The sequence below is a fragment of the Choloepus didactylus genome, chromosome 19 (assembly GCF_015220235.1).
Source record: "Choloepus didactylus isolate mChoDid1 chromosome 19, mChoDid1.pri, whole genome shotgun sequence".
Classification (NCBI taxonomy): Eukaryota; Metazoa; Chordata; class Mammalia; order Pilosa; family Megalonychidae; genus Choloepus; species Choloepus didactylus.
Window position 1 is genome coordinate 35,632,174 of NC_051325.1, and position 19,560 is coordinate 35,651,733.

A 19,560-nucleotide genomic window follows, 5' to 3' on the forward strand; every position below is an offset into this window, starting at 1 on the left:
GTTAAATGACTGTATTAATTTCCCAGGTGGAAATTATTCAGCCCTGAGGTTGCTGAGGTCAGCAGAGTCACAGAGACACAGAACTGCAGTGCAAAAAATGGACCGTAACAAATTACCACAACCTGGATGGCTTAAAACACAAAAATGTATTCTCTCATGGTACTGGAGGCTATCCTTTTGATGTCTCTAAGCTCCCTCTTGCTGTCTTCAGGGAAGAATCTGTTCCATGCCTCTCTCCTAGCTTCTGGTGGTTGTAGGCAATCCTTGGTGATCCTTGGCATTCCTTGGCTTATAGACACATCACCCCATTCTCTGCCTCTGTCTTCAAGTGGCATTTTCCTGTCTGTATCTATGACTCCTCTTCTTAAAAGAACACCATCATATTGCATTAGTGCCCACCCTAAGTCAGCATGACCCCATCTTACCTTGGTTACATCTGCAAAGACCTTATTTCCAAAATAGGCCACATTCATAGGTATGGCTTTTAAGACTTTAGCATATCTTTTGGGGAGACGCAAGTTAGTCCCTAACAGTAACTTACCGAAGATTGCTCAGCAAATGGCAGAGCCAGGGTTCAAACGCAGATGGCCTGGAATCAAGAGCCCACTCTTTTTATTACTGCACAGTGCCACAGAAGGAATTTAGTGGGACTAAAGAGGCTAGGAAGGGCTTCCCAGAGGGAGAGAAGTAGAAGCTGAGCTTGAAAGGTAAGGAGTTTCCCAGGCGTATGGGGCAGGATAGGCATTCCAGGCCCAGAGGCATTGTTGTATGTGGTATGTGTGATGAGCTCTGAAGGATTTGATGATGCTAGAGCATAAGTAAAGTGACAGGAGGGAGGTTAGATGGGCAAGAAGAGCATGAGCCAGATGGGGAAGAGTGTTGAATGCCAAGCCGAGGAATTGCTGAAGGCCCTGGAGGTCCATTTTTTGCCCTGCAGTTTTGTGTTTCTTTGACTCTGCTGACCTCAGCAACCTCAGGGCTGAAGCTCTGAGCTCAATCTGTCTCTCTTATGGCAGGAGAGGTGCTGAGAGGGGACCGGATTGTCAACACCCCTTTCCAGGTTCTTATGAACAGTGAGAAGAAGTGTGAAGTTCTGTGTAGCCAGTCCAGCAAGCCAGTGACCCTGACAGTGGAACAGAGTCGCCTCGTGGCCGAGCGGATCACAGAGGACTACTATGTTCACCTGTAAGTTGTCCTCTGCTCCCTGCCAGCCTCGAATTCACGTAGGGGAGGGCAGTGATGGGAGAGGCAGTCCACAGGGACTGAGAGGGGCCTTGGGTTTCCAGCATCGCTGACAACCTGCCTGTGGCCACCCGGCTGGAGCTGTACTCCAACCACGACAGTGATGACAAGAAGAAGGAAAAAGATGTGCAGTTTGAACATGGCTACCGACTCGGCTTCACAGATGTCAACAAGGTAGAGTGTCTTCTGCTGCTGCATTAAAGGGCTGGGGGATCTACATCTCACAAGCCATGAGCACCTGGGACCACAGAGAATAGGGAGCATTTAGCTCCAGGCTTATAAATGCCCCAGGAAAAGATGGGGATCAGCCAAGGTGAGTTTCTTCCTGGTCCCCTAGGTATAGTCTGTCAGAAATCCAGCTAGCCTCTGGTAGATGCTATAAGGAGGTGGAACACACAGTCCCTAAAAAGTCAAGTTCCATTTTTGTAAGATTGAGACCAACCCTAAAAATGCTGAAATTTCACCAGTTATGTAGAAGAGAGGGCTAAGTAGTGGTTAAGAGCATGTAGGCTTCCTGAGTTTGAATTCTGCCTCCACCATTTACTAGTCAGAGTGGCCTTGACTTCCCCTCTGTTTCCTTATCTGTAAAGTGTATATAATAATGATACCTGCAAGGGTTGTTGTGCGGAGACATCGGTCAATTTGCGTAAGCACTTTGTAGCAGGGCTCCTGAGAAATATGCTAATAATGGTAGTGATTGTAATAGTTACCCTCTGCTTATCTTGCTCCTTTTTTAAAGTGAACATATATTACTTAGAGAAGAAAGAACAAAAACTTTTCTTTTGAGGCAAAGCCCCTATCCTCAAAGGGTTTCTATCCTAATTGGGAAGAGAGCTGACAGCTTAAGGCTCTGAGTCTTAGGTCCCAACTGCTTTTCACTGCAATGGATGCCAGAGTTGTTGAGAGGGAGCCCTCTGTGCATTCAGGTTGTCAGTGAATGTCAGTGAGGAGGTAGGCCTTGAAAAATAGGTAGACTTGAGCTGCGTGGAGTTGGTGGCATTCTAGTTGCAGTGAGCGCTGTGAACAGATACACAGAGTGCGAACTCTTCGTGGGGAAGGGAGCAGGGAGGGCAGACCAGGTGAATTACAGTTAGCTCTTCCACATTGCAGGGGGTTAGGGGCGTGACATCCCTGCGATCTGGAAAATCCACGTAAAAATTTTTTTTTTCTTCAGGATTTCAGGAAACTCCCTAGCTGCCTCTTGATCGGCAGACGCTGCCTCTCCCGTTACTTTTACATTGTGTAGGCTAAACCTTTTTAAAATTTTTCAAACCAGCCTTTGCTAGCCTGAAAATCCATAGGGTAGAGACCCTTCACCGTCATTTTCCTTTAGGGAATCATATAAGGACCTAGCCTTTTCTCATATGATGCCAGAGTCAACCAAAATGCCTTTTTTTAATAACAGTCCTGCACATTTCTAACCTTTGCGTGTCCTCTGCTGGTCTTCACATGTAATCTTCGGCTTCTTCAAAACTCTCTCAAAATTCTCATTTGATCTCTTATGCCAACCCATGATATATCAAAACTGCGATGTGGCAAGGATAACTGTAGTGTGTCTTACAAGATGATGACAGCCAGGTATATTAGGGTCAGATGATAGAAGGCCTTGAATGCCAGGCTAAGAGATTGGACTTTTATCTGGTAAGCTCTGGGGAGTCCTTGAGGGTTTCTGGGGAGTGACGTGATGTGAGCAGTGTTTTTGGAAGGTTGATACAGCTGGACATGCTGGGTGAAGGTAGTCTCCCTGGGTTATTTTCCGGTTGTTTCTTGGCAACTAGATATTTTGCTCTTTTTTGCTCCATTTTAGATATACCTGCACAATCACCTCTCATTCATCCTTTATTACCACCGGGAGGATGTGGAAGAGGACCAAGAGCACACATATCGTGTCGTCCGCTTCGAGGTGATTCCCCAGAGCATCAGGCTGGAGGGTGAGTGGGGAGGTATGACCTGAGGGGCAGGGCTGGGTGGGGCTGGGCAATACCCAGAATCTTCTCACACATGATTCCTGAAATGTCTGCCAGGCTGAGAGGCCTGAGGTATTGCACATGGGCCCAGCCAGGCTAGGGTTACTCCATTCCCATTAGGGAAGGTGGGGGTGGGGAGCTGACATCTGTTGTGTCCTGGGGCTGGGCACCTTACTGTCTTACCCCTCCCAGCAACCCCAGGAAGTATGTGGTTAGGAATCAGAGGCTCCAAAAAGTTAGTGACCTAGCCAAGATCAAACAGCAAGTTAGGAACTTCATAGGAACCACCCAGCTCACCCCGGGTTGAAGAACAAGGGGCGCAGTATTGGGGAGAAGGTTTCTTTGTTTCACTCCCTCTGTAGGAGTGATTGGCACAGACTAAAATTTGCCTCGGCCTAGCAATTGTGCAGGAATTTGAGAGCCGGGCCCTAGCCCTGCCAGTCAGCCCTCTCTCTCCACAGGATGCTCTTCGGTCAGGCAGACCTGGCCTTTCTCTGCAGTTGTGGTTTTCTGGTACTTTTTTTTTTTAAAGCTGTGGAATGTATTTTTCAAACAAAATCTTAACACAGCTCTAATACAAAACATAGATTCCATACTTTTAGAGTACCATACTGCCTCTCCAGTGAGTTTCATGAGTACAGCTTTACATTTACATATGTGATCATTCAACAACTGCTCTCCTACTGACTCTTTGAGGTTAGAGACTATGCCTCCTTTTCTCAATATTTTATCTCTAGCAGCCAGTACAGTACTTGGCACCCAGTAAGTGCTTATTATGTTTGTTGGCTGAATGAATGAATGGATGAATGATAGGTTGAATGAATGAGTAAATGAGTGAATGACTGAAGGAACCATCTGAGTTGACTGAATTACTAAAGTGCTAGAGGGACTGATTAAATAAATGACTGACATATGATAAGAAAGAATCTGTTGTTTTGTGTGTTGACCATGACTGATTGAGTGACTAAATGAATGTTTGAGTTGAGTGAAGGAAGATTGATTGACTAAGTAAAGGACTCAGAGCCTCCCTTCCTCCCATGCACTGCTGCTAAGGCCTTTTGGAAGGTCAAGGCTCTGGAGAACACACTTTAAAAATTGTTGCTGTTGCTACGTGTGCTCTCAACCTCCACTCTGGCCCTGGAAGCCAGGGTTCCAGCAGCATGTAGCTCCCTTGGGCTGCCCCCTAGAACAGCCCTTGGGTAGTGGCACTGGCCACCACAGAAACAGACTGACACTTTGTCTCTCACAGACCTCAAAGCAGATGAGAAGAGTTCATGTACTCTGCCTGAGGGTACCAGCTCCTCACCCCAAGAAATTGACCCTACAAAGGAGAATCAGCTGTACTTCACCTACTCTGTACACTGGGAGGTGAGAAGGGGCTGGAGCTTGAGGACAGGGGAGGAGGGTTCTTGTGTGGGCAGGGAGTTCTCTAGCAGAAGACCTGACTAAGTACTTCTCCCACCTGCCAGGAAAGTGACATCAAATGGGCCTCTCGCTGGGATACTTACCTGACTATGAGTGATGTACAGATCCACTGGTTTTCTATCATTAACTCCGTTGTGGTGGTCTTCTTCCTGTCAGGTGAGAGATCTGTGGGTTGATGGGAGGGATGAGGGGCTGAGGCATCACACATCACTTGTGGGGAACTTCTAGGGTGTTCTCAGGGCCAGATGTGCGTCAAAAACACATCAAAGTTTTGTGCTAGGTGTCAGTTGTACATAAGTGAATAAGATTCAGTCTCTACTCTGGTGAGCTCACTAGGGGAAGACATACATTCATTCATGAAATCAATCATTGGTTCATTCAACAAGGACTTTGTTCTTGCTCATTCTGTGCCAGGCACAGTCACAGATGCTGGAGATAGGGTATTTGAGCAAGCCCAATCCAGTCTCTGCCCTTATAGAGTTTATATTCTAGAGGTGGGGAGAGACAAAAAAGAAAATAAATAGTGGCGTTGCAAAGATTGTTAAGTGCTAGGAAGCAGATAAACAGGGTGAGCAAATACACAGTTATTGCGGAAAGTCTACCGTAGAGAAGGCCTCTCTGAAGAGAGGAGCTGTCATTTAGAGACCCAGGGAAAGACTGTTCCAGCAAGGGCTATATCCCTGCAGTGCAGCAACCTTGGCAAAAAGCCAAATGGCAAGAGGATGATGAGCAAGGGGAAGAGGGGTGGGTAGAGGTGGAATAAAACTGCTCATTTCAATTATCATACGTGAAGTAAAGATAACGTTAGCTACTGTTTATTAAATATTTACTGAGAGCCCAGCTGCTATGCCAGGCACTTTACAAACATCTCAGTCTTTGATGCCCCATTAGCTAAGCCTTAAAATGTTTAGTTAGCTAGAGGTCATACAGCCTATTCTCTTAACCACTACACTGTGTTGACTAGAGAGGTACACAGTGTGCCGTGGAAATCCAGTTGAGGGCCTCTGAACTGTTTGGGGGTATCTAGGGGTGAAGATACCCAGGCTTAGTCTTGAAGCATGAGTAGGAGTAATGGCAGGTGGGGCATGCTGGGCAAAAGGAATAGCCTGGGTAAAGGCTTGGAGGTGAAGGAGAGATGATGTGAACTGATGACTAAAAGCACCCAGAAGGTGAAGTGGAAGATGAGGCTAGAAAGTTGGTAGGACCAAGCCTTGGAGGAGCTGAAACTATTCTCTTTGGAATAAAAAGTGATATCCTATACTGCCTCTACCCATCCCAGCTGTCCTTTCCTTCCCCTGCTTGGGGAGTGACCCTTGGTGCACCCCTTCCTGGGTAGCTGGAGTGGAGTTATGCCCAGGAGAAGAGGTGGGGTGACCATATGGCATTTCTGCTAGAGGAAGCCATGCCTTGAGTCTGTCACAGTGAGACCAAGCCACAGGAGGGCATGAAGTACAGAAGACTGGGTTGGCAGTGCTGATGACCCTTCCTCTCCCACCCAACCTGTTTCAGGCATCCTGAGCATGATTATCATTCGGACCCTCCGGAAGGACATCGCCAACTATAACAAGGAGGATGACATTGTATGTAGACTTGGCTGGGGCGGGATGGGCTTGGAGAGGGCAGTCTCAGTGAGAGGGTCTAGTAGTAGGGCTCTGGGCCTAGCAGACCAGGAAGCCGTGTGTGTTTGTGTGTGCAAGTGTGTGTGTGTTTAACATGTGTATGCACATGTATGTGTATATGTGTATGTGTCTGCATGTATGTCTGTCTTTATGCATATGTGTGTGTTTATGTAAGTGGATTAACATTCATTGAGTAAACCTTAAAAATATTGAAAAGTGATGGGAACAAGCTCTCTAACTTTGTAACTATAAACACTGGAAGAAATCACAGAATGAAAATTTGGTTAATTTGACTAAAAATTTAAAAACAGCTCCACATGTCAGTATATGCATGAATAATCCAGAAATGTGAAATCACAAAACAGCATTTGCAACAACACATTTAAAAAGATTGAATCTGTATAGTCTCCTAACAGAAAAAACAATATTCCTAAAACATCTCATGTGATAATCAGCATAAGACATGAACCAAAAACTCAATAGACAAGGAACTTTGTTAAGGCCAGTAAACATGTGGGAATCTGTTTTTACCATAGGATAACTCCCCAAAATGCAAATTAAAACAATCATGATAAGAAAATTTGGGACCATCAATTTAGCACAGGTTTTTTGGTTGTTGTTTTGTTTTGTTTTGTTTTTTTGAAATACTAATTGTGGGCAAGGTGAATGTGAGACAAGAACCCATGAAAGTGTAAATTGGAATTTTCTGAAAAGTAATTGGCAGTACCTATCAAGAACTGTAAAATAACACTAATTCTTCTAGAATTTTCCCTAAGGAAAAGATCAAAAATCAGACCAAGAGTTTGTCTAGAAATATTGATTGCAGCTTTATTTATAATTTAAGAAACCAGATATAGCCTAATTTTCTGTAACAGTGGATTAGTTAAATTATGGTATAGTCCTAAAATGGAAAATTGTGTAGACATTAAAATAGTATCTTCAAAGAGTATTTTATTGATATGAGGAAATGCTCATGATCAAATGTCAACTGAAAATGATAAAATACTCAGTTAATGCAGTATAATCCGAGTTCCATCATTTAAAAATTATATGTACCCATACACATGTATGTACTTAAAAGCCTGAAGGAAATCTATCAAAAAAATGCTAATATTAAGTGGTGGGAGTATAAACCATTAACATTTTCTTTTTCATGTATTCCTGTATTTAAAAATTTTTTTTGGTAATAAAACAATATTACTTTTTGTTCATTTGAATTTCATGCCATATACCAAAATTGATCTTACTTATTACGTAAGTAAGAGTGTATATTACCTTTTTAATTGGAAAAATTAGTAAATTGCTTCTAAATTTTACCAAAAACTATTACAGTTTAGTGTGCTGATATTTTTTAATGCATTTTTATTGAGATATACTCACATACCATGTAACCCATCCAAATTATACAATCAGTGGCTCACAGTATCATCATATAGTTGTGCATTCATTGCCACAATCAATTTTAGAACATTTTCATTACTCCAAAACAAAGGAAAAAAAAAGAATACCCAAACCAACTCATATCCCTTATTCCCCCCTATTATTTATATATATTTTTTATCATTATTTTATTACTTGTCTGCCCATACGCTGGGTAAAGGGAGTATCAGTCATGAGGTTTTCACTATCACAATCATACAATAAAAGCGATATAGTTATACACTTATAATCAAGAATCAAGTCTATTGGATTACCATGCAACAGATTCGGGTATTTCCTTCTAGCTATTCTAATACACTAGAAACTAAAAAGGAATATCTATATGATGTGTAAGAATAACCCCCAGATTGACTTTTTGGCTCTATTTGAGATCTCTCAGCCACTGAAACTTTATTTTGTTTCACTTCTCTTCCCCTTTTTGGTCAAGATAGCATTCTCAATCCCACGATGCCAGGGCCAGGCTCATCCCTGGGAGTCCTGTCCTCCATTGCCAGGGAGACCTATACCCCTGGGAGTCATGTCCCATGTAGAGGGTTGGGTAGTGAGTTTATTTGCAGAATTGGCTGAGAGAAAGAGTAGTGTGCTGATATTTTACATTATTTTTTCCATGTATTAGGTTTGTGGGATTTTGGAGATTTTCCTTTTCCATAGCTACAACCATCATGTTTGTGCCCTCTCTTTCCCATGGACAGTTCTCTGAGAAGCACTTTCATACATCACTTACACTCCTGTGTTTTCTGGCTATTCAAAGCAGAGCTGATTGACACCTGAGGGACCCTCAGCCTGAATTAAGGGACATGGGTCCTTGGAGGTGGTCCCTGCAGGAGCTGGTTCCTCCCCCACAAAGCAGACTCATTCTCTGGCCCTTTCCTGCAGGAAGACACCATGGAAGAGTCTGGGTGGAAGCTGGTGCACGGTGACGTCTTCAGGCCACCCCAGTATCCCATGATCCTCAGCTCCCTGTTGGGATCAGGCATTCAGCTCTTCTGTATGATCCTCATTGTCATATGTGAGTGAGCCCAGTGGGACCCGGTGTGGGGGCCAGTCACCAGAGGAGAAAGGGGCCAAGCACTCGGCGCCAGGTGGACATCTTAGCATTCCTGGGCTAGACAGAGCCACCCATCTCAGCAAGAGGGCTGGGTCCTCTCTACCGCAGGCCTAGCAATAGTGCTCCTCTGTGCGGCTCTCTAGCACTGTTTACAGCACCCACGACATCCACTCTGTCATTAAGGCCGCACATCAGCACTGTGAGGCTGGGGAGTCAGGCATGATGCAGAGGTTAAGTGGCTTGCCTGAAGTCACATATAGATAGTGCCAGGGTTAGGACTGGAATCAGGACTTTTTTCTTAAACAAAAAACATATATAGTAGTTACAGGCAACTCTGGAGTCAGTCTACCTAGATTTGTATCTCACCTCATGCCTCCAAGCATTGTGACCTTAGGTAAGCGAGTTAACCTTTGTGAACTTCAGTATCCCCATCTGAAAAATGGAGAATATAACTTCACCTTGCAGGTTCAATAGGCAGATTTAGGGAGCTAGCATTCATAGCACACTCAGCCTTGTCCCTGGCTCATCACAGGCACTCTGTGAGCTGGAAGCTACAGTTACAATTAGGCCAACTGTGGCCCAGTAGCTCCTTCAACCCTCTGAACCCCAGCAAAGATCCAGTTTTCTCCTGTGGAGGTGAAGGGACTATGCTTTGGGGAAGGCCAAGGTCAGAAGGGAGCCTCATCTAGCCCCATCTGCCTGGGGCCTGGGGATCAGCCACCGTGACTTTCTCTCCCCTCCCTCCACAGTTGTGGCCATGCTTGGGATGCTGTCGCCCTCCAGCCGGGGAGCTCTCATGACCACGGCCTGTTTCCTCTTCATGTTCATGGGGTAGGTGTGGCTGTGCGGGCTCCTGGGGGCTGGCAGAAGCCTCCTTCCCCCAGCTAAGAGGTCCCCTCAGTGTGGCTCCCTCTCATTTTACCACAGGGTGTTTGGTGGATTTTCTGCTGGCCGTTTATATCGCACTCTAAAAGGCCATCGATGGAAGAAAGGAGCCTTCTGTGTAAGTGTCCTAAAACCTCCCTGGTGTTTGGTGGGGAGCTGAGGAGCTTTTTCCTGAGCAGAAGCCAGAGGCCAGGGATTTAGAGCAGGTCAAGAGGCAGAGTGTAGGCAGACGTGGGTGGGGATTTAGGGCCACAGCTGAGCAGCAGCACAGTGTAGCAGGGGGAGCCCATGCCCAAGGACCAGGAATATTGGGCTCTTATGCACAGGCTCACTGCAGGACATCTTAAGGCCTTAGTTGCTCAACCATAAAATGAGGGGAATGAGTTTAGGTGTATTTTAGCCTACATTATTCAATGGCTCAAGCAAGAGGTAAAAATAAATAGGGCATTCAGAGTAACAGGCCCCAAACCCAGTTGTCATAGTTAAGGGTCAAAAACTGATCAACAACCTAGGGAGAATGCTCTGCCCAACAGAATAGAGAACTGTCTGCCAGGGGCAGGAGAGGCCAGGCCCCACATCACCACCAGCTGTTTTCCAAACTTCTGCCCTTCTGTCTGTCCTCCTGGTGGTAAAGAGAGATCTTAGGAGCAAAAAGACCATAGAAACTGGAGGGAGTCTGGGGGTAGACCTCCTCACCTCCCAGGGAGCCCTGGGTCACTTCTCCCAGAGAAAGTGAGACCCTTAAGGATAAGGGCAACCCTCGGGGGCCCAAACTAGTCCCAGCATTCTGAAACCATTTTCACAGTGGATGAAAACACAAGAGCTCAGGCTCTCAAAGCTCTGGCTGCTATATGCCTGGCACTAGTAAAGAGGCATGATGGTGATTATTCTGGAAGGATCAAAGAAAGGTTCCTGAGTTCTTGATACATCAAGCATTTTTCTCACCACAGGGTGCCGAGAGCCAGGGTGTAGAGGAGTAAAACCCATATCTTTCCTCCACTGGTGAGGTTCTTCCCTGGCGAGGTCTTCCATCAGATACCCTCCCCATCTCCCACGCCAAGCCCAGTGTCCTTTTCCCAAACCCACTCCTTGCACTACCATCAACTCAGGCCCCCAAGCCAGAAACCTGGATAGCTCCTTCTCCTCCTACTCCCTTGTGCCCGACCTCCTCTAAGATATCAAGTGTTGAGGGTGGTCATAAATTCCCTCCTACCTCTCCATCTCTAGGGCCCTGGCCCAAGTTAAGACACCTTTACCCCTCTCCTAGACCCTTGACTGCAAGAGTCTGACTCTTCCCTGGTGGTCTGTCCTCCCTCCACAGGTGGACATCTGCTACAGCCCACAGCTGGGTTTTCTCCTTGGACCTTTGCCTATGCTCTCCTCTCTGCCTGGGCTACTCCCTTCCTTCTCACCTGGCTAACTCCTCTCATCCTTTAAGTCTCAGCTCCTGCATTACTTTTCTGGAAGCCTCCTCCAGCCCTCCCCCTCCCCAGTCAGTCCTCAGTGTCCTCCTTTGTGCTTCAGAGGAGCCTGGACATAGACTTGTGCTTACAAGTAGTGCCTGGTGTGTTGTTTCTCCATTTATGGGTCTCCCTTCCTCCCTGGAACTTTTCCTTTTTATACCTGTGGTATCTAGCTCAGTGCCCAGTCCATAAGTTTCAGCCAAGAGGGTAGGTGAGGGATTCCCTGCTACAAGCAGAGTAAAGCAGAAACACAAAGGAAGTGAGGAAATGGCATTTGAGCTGGGGCTCAAAGAGGACGGTTTTAGATAGAAGGAAGCAGCCAGCAGAGGGGTCTCAGGCTCTGGAATCACCTGGATTCCAAACCTGGCTCTGTTCTTTCCATCGCTGGTAACCTCAAGTAGTCCTCTGAGCCTCGGTTTCCCCATCTGTCCCATGGGGTTGTCTGTACCTTTCTCTCAGGGTTGTCGTGCGGATGGAAGGGGACTGCACGTAAGGCTCTTGGTGCATGTTAGCACTCCAGAAGCCGAGGTGTTGATAACTCTCCCTACATAAAGGCCTGGGGACAGGAATGCACAGGGTCAGTGACCATTTGTTGGGTGCAGGTGGCAGTAGACCAAAGGTGAAACTGGCAGTGGAGGTTGAGTGCCAAGAATAGGCTCTGGAACGAGACTACCTGGGTTTAAACATGTGCTCCACTTAACTGACTGTGTGTAAAGTTGGAGGAGGGCATATTTAATATCACCAAGTCTTGGTGTCCTCATCTGTAAAGGGGATCATGTTAAACCTTCCCATCCAGCTCCATAGTGAGGCTTAGGTGTGATGATGTATGTGGAGCCCAGTGCCTACAATCTCTGAGACAGAGTAACTGCCATATGTTACCTGTTACAATCTAAATGGATTGGGTTGAAGCCCAGGCACATATTTTGTAGAAAATGTATTCATTCACTTATTCAACAAATAATTATTGAGCAGCTACTGTGTTGTAAGTGCTGGGCATCAGTGAACAAGGTGGGCACATTCCTCCCAAGGAGTTCACAGGCTATTGGGAGTAGGCAGATACAGATTGGCTAAGAAAAATACATAACTATAAATTGGGATAAGGGTGAAGACGGGAAGTTTGGAAATCTGTGAGGGCATAGAAAAGGAGACCTGCCTAATCTGGGGGTCAGGGAAGGCTTTCTGGAAGGAATGATGCTTGAACTGAGGGACCCCACTGGTCAGGTGGGAGCTCCCTGGATACAGCTCTCCAACCTGGCCCCTCCTGCTTCCAGACAGCAACACTATACCCTGGTGTGGTTTTTGGCATCTGCTTCGTATTGAATTGCTTCATCTGGGGAAAGCACTCATCAGGAGCAGTAAGTACCCTTCCCCCCCACCCCTTCCTAACAATTGTGCCCAACCCCACAGCCCCAGGTCACTTCCTGCTGTTCTCCTTCCCTTTTCTGAGTCCCCAGGGTTCTGTTCCCAGCCCTGGGTGTGGAGGGCTGGCTGAGGCTTCCCCAGTCCTGCCCATCCATCTGCCCATGCCCTGGCCCTGGCTTCCTGTGGGCTCTTTCAGACAGCTGGCCAAAGGTCACTTCTCAAAAGGGAGGTTTCCACAATCCAGGGGCCAAATGGGGAATTTCCCTTTGTTGTCAACCAAGAGCGAGCTGTCTGGTGTAAGTATATTAGGTCACTATCCCCAAACAGGGCTCTTCTCCTTAGTGTCCCTCTCCTCAGCACCTGCAGGTGGAGGCAGAGGGGATGGGGAGGGTGAGACCACTCTATCCCTTCTAGCAGGGATCCTGCCAGCCCTGGTGTATTGCTAGCGGCTGCCAAGGATGTGTCGAGTAGGATCTTGGGTTTAGTTGGGGGTGGGGAGACAAGTCTTGATCAGTGACGAGGTCTACAGTCAGGGTGGGTGTGGCAGACTTCTGTCATCCAGGCCTTAGCAGGTAGAGCCAATCTCCCTTCCACCTGCAGGTGCCCATTAAATGCCATGAGTGAGTCTCCAAGTCCAGCCAGCCAGAGGCCTGGGTTCTTCCTAGCAGTCAAGGAGCCACCCTCAGGAAAGATGGAGTCATGCTGTTCTTCTTACTTCCTCTATTTTATACCTGTGTTCCTTCCTTTTTTCAACATTTTCCACCCTATGATAAACTATAAACTCATTGTAGACACTTTGGAAGGTACAGAGAAGTTATAGAAGAAAAGAAAAATAACCCATAATCCAGCCACCCAGAGATATACTGTGTAGATCTTTAGTATATTTCTTTCAGTCTTTTTTCCTTCTTTATAATATATTTGAAATGGAATTATGTAATTTTAAAATTATAAAATAATAACAAACATTTGTATGGTCCTTTATAATAAGCTGTGTTCTAAACACTTAACGTATATTAATTCATTTCTTCCTTTTTGTACAATTCTTGCAAAAACTTAATATTGTACAGAAGAGTATAAAGAAAAAAAAGAAAAACAGTTCTAATCCCCCCACATTCCACCCAGGGAAGTATGGTTCACTTTTTGTATAGGCCTTTCCAGGCATATATACATGTAAAATATTGTGGTGTTTTTATTAAAATGGGGTCCTTCAATACATAATTTTTTAAAACCTACTTTCACTTAATAATATATTGTGTTTTAACAAAATTTGTAGTTTTGTTTTTGTTTTTTTTTCTTCACGTAACTGTCCCTGTTTAATTGCCCTTCTCTCCTTTGTGTTCTCAGTCCCTTCCTTCCCTATGTTTCCCTTCCTGGATTACGAGCTCCTCTGGGATGCCGCAGTTTCTTCTTCACTAGGATCCCAAATGGCACCCCCTATCTGTACTCTGCTTTTCCCCCAGGGCTGGGGTCAACCCCAAGAGGCTCTGGCCTGGAACACAGGGGCCCTGTGGCAGGGCTGTGTGTACATGACCTTGCCTACCATGGCAGCTCTGCGTGTGTGTGGCCTCTCCTTCCCTGGAAGCCCAGAAGGTCCCCTCCTTGTGAATGCCTCTCACCCCAGGTAGCGGGGCCTTGTGGAGCCTCATGGGTGCTCTGTTTGCAGGTTCCTTTCCCCACCATGGTGGCTCTGCTGTGCATGTGGTTCGGAATCTCCCTGCCCCTCGTCTACCTGGGCTACTACTTTGGCTTCCGCAAGCAGCCGTATGACAACCCCGTGCGCACCAACCAGATTCCCCGGCAGATCCCCGAACAGCGGTGGTACATGAACCGATTTGTGGGGTGAGTGATTGGGCAGGGGCAAGGGCAGGGGCTTTCCAGAGTGGGCAAGGCCAACACACCATTCTGAGCCATCTCCTCAGGGAGACATGGAAGACATCTTTCCTGCCTAAGGTGCTCTGACCGATGTTCCTGTACTACATTCAGCTCTGGTAGACTTCGTAGCAGCTCAGCTTCTACTCCAAGCTAAAAAGGACCAGGTTATAGCCAGACATGGTGTCAACCTAGGAACCAGAATGGGGAAGGGGAGGAAGGATAAAGGGAGACAGAAGAGGGTGAGACAGAGTAAGACCATTACTTTGACCTCCAGCAAGTCACCTCACCTCTCTGTAACTCAGTTTCCCCATCTATAAAATCAGGAGAACAGTGACCACCCTGCCTACCTCTCAGGGGGTTATAATGGTTACTAAAGGATGCCCAAAGAGCTGGGACTCACCACACCCATGTAAGCTCGCTCTCATTCGTGCTGGCTTGGGAGGGAGCTTGGGGCTTCCCTATGGTCAAGGTCTCCTAGCAGCATTAACCTTCCCCTTCTGCTGCAGCATTCTCATGGCTGGGATCCTGCCCTTCGGTGCCATGTTCATCGAGCTTTTCTTCATCTTCAGTGTGAGTACCGTTACCTGCCCCCCACCTCACCACCATCACCCACTCTAGCCTGGTCTCTACCCCTGCACTTAAATACTCTGCCTTTTTCTGCCTATGGGATTTCAGACCGACCATTTAACCTCTCAGAGCCCCCATTCTTTACCTGAAATAGGGCCAGAGTCCCACTTCTTAGAACGGCCGTGAAGGTTAAATGTGATGGGCCATGCATACAGGGCTTCAATAAATAGAAGCCACTTCAGTAATTTATAGTCAGTCACTATTACTATTAATTTCATTGTTGCATTTGCTTTGATTTCTGGGTCCCTACATGTCTTTACCTGTCTGAGTTACTCAAAACTCTCAGGAAAGTGGGGAGAATGATCCCTAGTGCACAGGATCACAGTGAGGCTGAAAAGAGAACATGTCTGTAAAAGGCTTAGTGTTTGGCATTCAGGAAATGCTTGTTAAACAGTAGCTGTTGTTGTAATAATGTTGCTTCTGTCCCAGGAGTGCCCTTATAGTCAAGATGAGAGCTAGCAGGAGGGCTTTTTAGGCCAAGTAAGTCTGGCTAGTTCCACTCATTGCCCAGAACAGATAGTGCCTTGTACCAAGTCAGTACTGGATGACCACCTGCTACTCCAGAGTGGTCCCACCTCTCCCTGCTAAGGCTGTCTTACCCACTCTGTCTACGAAAAGGGTCAGAGCATGGGTTGGCTGTCCTTGAGCCCATATCCACCTCCCAGGCAGGCCGCCTCCATCCTGTGGATGTGGCCCTGGACCAGTCACCCAGCCTCTCTGAGACTTGGCTTCCTCAGGCATAAAAGGCCAAGCTTTCATAGGCTCACATGAGGTGATACACGTAGGGCACACAGTGCAGTGCCTGGCACCTGGTGAGCCGTCCTGAAGTAGCAGTGGTTACCGTTTACTTTTGATTGGGATGGGAGTCATTATTTTCTGTCAGCTGCTGAGTTCATGCTGGGGCCCACCCAGAGCAGGATCAGCTGTTCCCTAGCCCCCACTAAGAACAGCCTGGCTCACCCTCTGCTCCTGGGAGGAAGGCTCAATCAGAGCCACATGCCAGGCCTACTGAGGATGTCCTGCTGGTGTCTCCTTTCCTGCCCTGCGGTGGAGTTCCTGAGAACAGGCAGGGTATGCCTAGGGCAGGGCATCTGGGTGGAGGCAGGCCAACTAAAGGCAAGCTGTGGTGTGTCCACAGGCAATCTGGGAGAATCAGTTCTATTACCTCTTTGGCTTCCTGTTCCTTGTATTCATCATCTTGGTGGTGTCCTGTTCTCAAATCAGCATCGTCATGGTGTACTTCCAGCTGTGTGCAGAGGTGAGGGGAATGGGGCCAGGAGGTGGGGAGAGGGGAGTTGGGGCCAGTATTGAATGGGTCAGTGAAGCTGTGCCAAGGCTTGTCTGGGATTCCCATGGGCCCCCTCTTCCTGGCTCTGACATCTTGAGCAAGTAAGTCACTTTACCTCCAAAACTCCATTTCTTTAGCCGTAGACTGAAGTTAATGATAACCATCTCACCACATAATTGTATGGGGGAGTTACTGCAACTGAGTGATAGGACAGTAGGTTTGTCAGTGCCAGGTCCACTCCAGTAGTAGTTTTTCCAATAGGCTGTTGCAGATTGGATGATCTGCCCTTCCCTCTGGAGACTAGCTCTTCACAGAGTGGATAAAGCAAGAGCTCTGGCTCCTTCACTTAGTATCTCTGGATCTTGGGCAAATTGCATAACCTCTCTGTGCCTTCTGCTCTTCCTCAGTAAGACAGGAATGGTAATGGGACCTAACTGAGAGGTAGAATAAAGGAGTAATGAATTAATTCATATACAGTACCTGGTACATGATGAGAATTTGCTCAAGAACTGTTAGTTGTTACTACTGTTCTTTTATTAATTTTTTTTAATTGAGGTATAATTTAGAAACAGTGAAATCGACCCTTACTGTACAGTTCTGTGAGTTTTTGGGGATACAAATAGTTGTGTAACCACCTTCACAGTCAAGATATAAAACATTTCCATCACCCCAGATATTACTGTTCTTACCCAGAGTCTTTAGCCTGTAGCCTCAGGCAGCTGTTAAACTTGGCGGGAAGAGGGTCTGCCTGGAGACAGCAATGACCCTTCCTCTGTTTGCTTTCAGGATTATCGCTGGTGGTGGAGGAATTTCCTAGTCTCCGGGGGCTCTGCATTCTATGTCCTGGTCTATGCCATCTTTTATTTTGTTAACAAGGTACCACCCTCCTTGAAGCAGCCCCCTTATCCCTTTCAAGGCAAGAGGGTAGAAAGAAGGGTGCTGGGGGAAAAATGCAAGTGTCTGAATCTTCCTTTCCCACCAAACATGGGGAAGACCAAAGCTACTCAAGAACGGTTTCAGCTCTAGAACATCGATCTTTTTAGAAAAGAAGGAATCTATGTTCCAGGACCCAGTTCTGTATATTTGGGAGACAAAAGCCTTCAGGATAAATGACAGTAAAAATACTGCATGGCAAAAACCTTTGAGATACAGCAAAAGCAGTACTTAGAAGGGAATATCTTTGCCTTAAACTGCATTTATTAGGAAGTAAAAGAGACTGATAATATGGTATTCACCTCAAGAAAAGAACAATAATATGAAGGAAAAAAGAAAGTGGATGAGAGGAGTTAATAAAGATGAAAACAGAAAATGCTGAAAGGGCCTTTAGAACCCAAAATGAGGTTCCCAGGCAGTCTGTCTCTTGAGGCTGCTTTCCCTTCTCCTTCAAGTACTATTGGGCCCTGCAGAGTAAGGAGAGAGGCTTTGCCAGCATCTCAGAGGCCTCCTTGCTGCTAGCCCTGTGGACGTGTGTGCTAGTGAAAGGGACCCTGGCTTACCCAACTTGGACAGACTCACAGAGTGAGTTGAGTAGATGAGTAATGTCACAAACAGATCCGCACAGCAATGGTGATAGATTCATGAATGACATAAAAAATCATATGGGCCACTAGGAGGAGTTTGGGGTAGCTGTGGTGGGCTGCCCACCCCTGAGGCTAATACTGAAGACTTGATCCCACTCACTGTTCTTTGGGCCTCCAAAGCCCAAACGCAAGCTATCCTCTGCTTGCAACCAGGGTGCATCTTGAAGTAGAGGTCAGTTGGTTGATGCTTGGAATGTCTTTTCCCAAAAATATCAGCTTGGAAAGGATTGTGAGGATCATTTAGTGCAGAGCTCCACTCCTGCTTCCAGTCTGGTGACTGTGCCCCTCCTCTTCAACTTCCTCACAAGTGATCATCTAGCACAGGGGTCAGGAAACTGCAGCCCATGGGCCAGTTTCTATAAATCAAGTTTTATTGGAACATAACCATGCTTGCTTGTTTACATTTTGTCTATGACAGCTCTCACACTATTATAGCAGAGTTGAGTAGTTATGATAGAAACCATATAGCTCACAAAACCTAAAATATTATCTGGCCCTTTTAAGAAAAAGTTTGCCGACCCCTGATCTAGCACATCCAGGGACAGAACATTCCCTCCTGAAACCCCCAGTCTCTTTCTGGAGAGCTCCTATCATTATCAAGGTTTTCCTTGATTCTCACTGAAATCTGTCTCCCTGTAACTTCTGTCTTCAGACCGTAACCTTATCCCTGGGTCATCCATATCTAATCTAATCTCCCTCCTCTATAAGCCCATATTAATTAGAACTCTTTTGAGAGGCAGGTGACCAAATACCAGTACAAACTGGCACAAGCATAAAAGGAACTTGTTGACTGACTTAACTGGAAAGTGTAAGAAGTTGGAGTTCTAGTTTCAGGCATTGTTAGATCAAGGCCTCAGATGGTACCAGGGCTCTGTGTCCATGCCTCAGCTCTGAGTGTGTTTGCTTAGCTTCATTCTGCAGGCAGGCTCTTTCCACAAGGCAGGCAGATGGCCAGGCACAGCCCTGGACTCGCCTCTTTTCAGTTTAGCAGACCTAGAACAAAAAGAACATCTTTCCTCTACCACTGGATATGGGTTCCAGGGAAGACTCTCATTGGCTGTACTTGGGGTACATACCCATCCCTCAGCTGTTCACCAGGGATAATGGGATGGCATGGTCTGATTGATTAGCTTAGGTTTTATGTTAGGATTGACTGTGATTGACAGGATCACAAAGTAGGGAGCAGTTCCCCAAAATTCTTGTAAGAAGGAAGACAGGAAACAGTGTTGGTCAAATGAAAACTAGCTGCCATAGCATCCTATACTGACCCCTAAGATCTTGTCACACGTCCCCTGTCCTTCCTCTCTCCTGTTCCAGTCTTCCCACCTCAGCCCCCTTCGCCTTGTTTGTAAAATGAGAGCATTGGCCTGCATGAGGCCTAAGGGCCTTTCTGGCTTTGCCTTTTGCCCTTGTCCCTTTCCTGGTTTTACCATCACCCTGCCTTTTCTCCCATCATAAGGAGAGATGGTGGTTTGAACCCACAAATGTGGTCTTAACCCCCCAGTTTGAGGTATTTGACTTGAAGAGAGAGTCTCAAACATTGACTTTTATTGTTTTCTTCTGGATTCTTAGCATTTTGTTGACAAGTATCTTTCCGTGAGCCCTGGAACAGGCCCCACTTGGCCCTGGTGCACTGGGCATGTCTGGTACCAAGGCACCAGATCAGCTCCTTTGTCTCAGCAAACTTGACAGTAACACAGATCCTAGCATCCCTGCCAGGCTGCTAAACTCTTCCCCAGTTA

The 19,560-nt window shown here is 46.5% G+C and overlaps 1 protein-coding gene across 4 annotated transcripts in view; it reads left to right on the forward strand.

Annotated features, from left to right (window-relative positions):
• TM9SF4 (transmembrane 9 superfamily member 4) overlaps positions 1-19,560 on the forward strand; it is a 75,621-nt gene that overhangs the window by 53,370 nt on the left and 2,691 nt on the right. For 3 of the 4 annotated variants that reach the window (XM_037812395.1, XM_037812393.1, XM_037812394.1), the window contains 14 exons: positions 1,017-1,185; positions 1,287-1,416; positions 3,050-3,173; positions 4,459-4,577; positions 4,679-4,790; positions 6,144-6,214; positions 8,570-8,702; positions 9,491-9,572; positions 9,669-9,744; positions 12,361-12,444; positions 14,115-14,290; positions 14,830-14,893; positions 16,089-16,208; positions 17,025-17,114. In XM_037812395.1, coding sequence (XP_037668323.1) covers positions 1,017-1,185; positions 1,287-1,416; positions 3,050-3,173; positions 4,459-4,577; positions 4,679-4,790; positions 6,144-6,214; positions 8,570-8,702; positions 9,491-9,572; positions 9,669-9,744; positions 12,361-12,444; positions 14,115-14,290; positions 14,830-14,893; positions 16,089-16,208; positions 17,025-17,114 — 1,550 coding nt within the window. The remainder of the gene's footprint in view (positions 1-1,016; positions 1,186-1,286; positions 1,417-3,049; positions 3,174-4,458; positions 4,578-4,678; positions 4,791-6,143; positions 6,215-8,569; positions 8,703-9,490; positions 9,573-9,668; positions 9,745-12,360; positions 12,445-14,114; positions 14,291-14,829; positions 14,894-16,088; positions 16,209-17,024; positions 17,115-19,560) is intronic. The other variant, XM_037812396.1, reaches the window with a different exon arrangement.